The following is a 578-nucleotide window of genomic DNA, read 5'->3' as shown; positions in this document are numbered from 1 at the left end:
GCGGGCGGGGTGGCGGGGGCCCGGAGGCCTGCTGCTGCTCCTCCTAGCAGCAGCAGCATTGGGCTCCCGAGGTGGCGGCGGCGGCGGCGGCGGCGGCGGTGGCGGCGGTGGCTCAGGGGCAGCGGGGGGCTCGGACTTCGGCTGCAGCACCGCGGCGCCGCGCTCGGAGAGCGGCTTCCTGCCCTACTCGGCTGCAGTGCTTAGCAAGACGGCCGTCAGCCCGCCGGACCAGAGGGACGAGGCGCCGCTCACCAGATAACTACGCCGCCGCCAGGGGCCGCGCCTGCGTTTGCTCGTGTGCCCGGGAGTCACCTTGCGCCCCCGGCGCCCTCCAGGCGCTGCCCACCGCTACCGCTGCCGCTAGGGGGCGGCCCGGGCGCCAGAGGTGGCAAAAAACCTGCCGCCAATGTTGGGGACGGAGCCCGCCCGCAAGCCTGGCGGCGTTCCCCCAAATTATTTCTATTTTTGTATTTTCCGCCTAGCCGTCACCCCCTTTGCCCTCGTCTAGATGTGTCCCGCTTTGCAGGCCTCACTTCCCGCCTCGGTCCCGAGGTCTTTGGTCCTCTACCCTGACACCA

General features: G+C 70.9%; 1 protein-coding gene across 1 annotated transcript in view; it reads left to right on the top strand.

The window, feature by feature from the left end:
- Positions 1–259, top strand: part of Evx2 (even-skipped homeobox 2) — a 3,597-nt gene extending 3,338 nt beyond the window's left edge. The window contains exon 4 of the mRNA XM_008855351.1: positions 48–259. Coding sequence (XP_008853573.1) covers positions 48–259 — 212 coding nt within the window. The remainder of the gene's footprint in view (positions 1–47) is intronic.
- The last annotated feature ends 319 nt before the right edge of the window (positions 260–578 follow it).

This window comes from Nannospalax galili, unplaced genomic scaffold (assembly GCF_000622305.1).
Source record: "Nannospalax galili isolate Female #2095 unplaced genomic scaffold, S.galili_v1.0 scaffold346, whole genome shotgun sequence".
In the NCBI taxonomy this organism is placed as follows: domain Eukaryota; kingdom Metazoa; phylum Chordata; class Mammalia; order Rodentia; family Spalacidae; genus Nannospalax; species Nannospalax galili.
The sequence above is the reverse complement of the archived record's forward strand: the minus strand, read 5'-3'. Positions and strand labels throughout refer to the sequence as shown.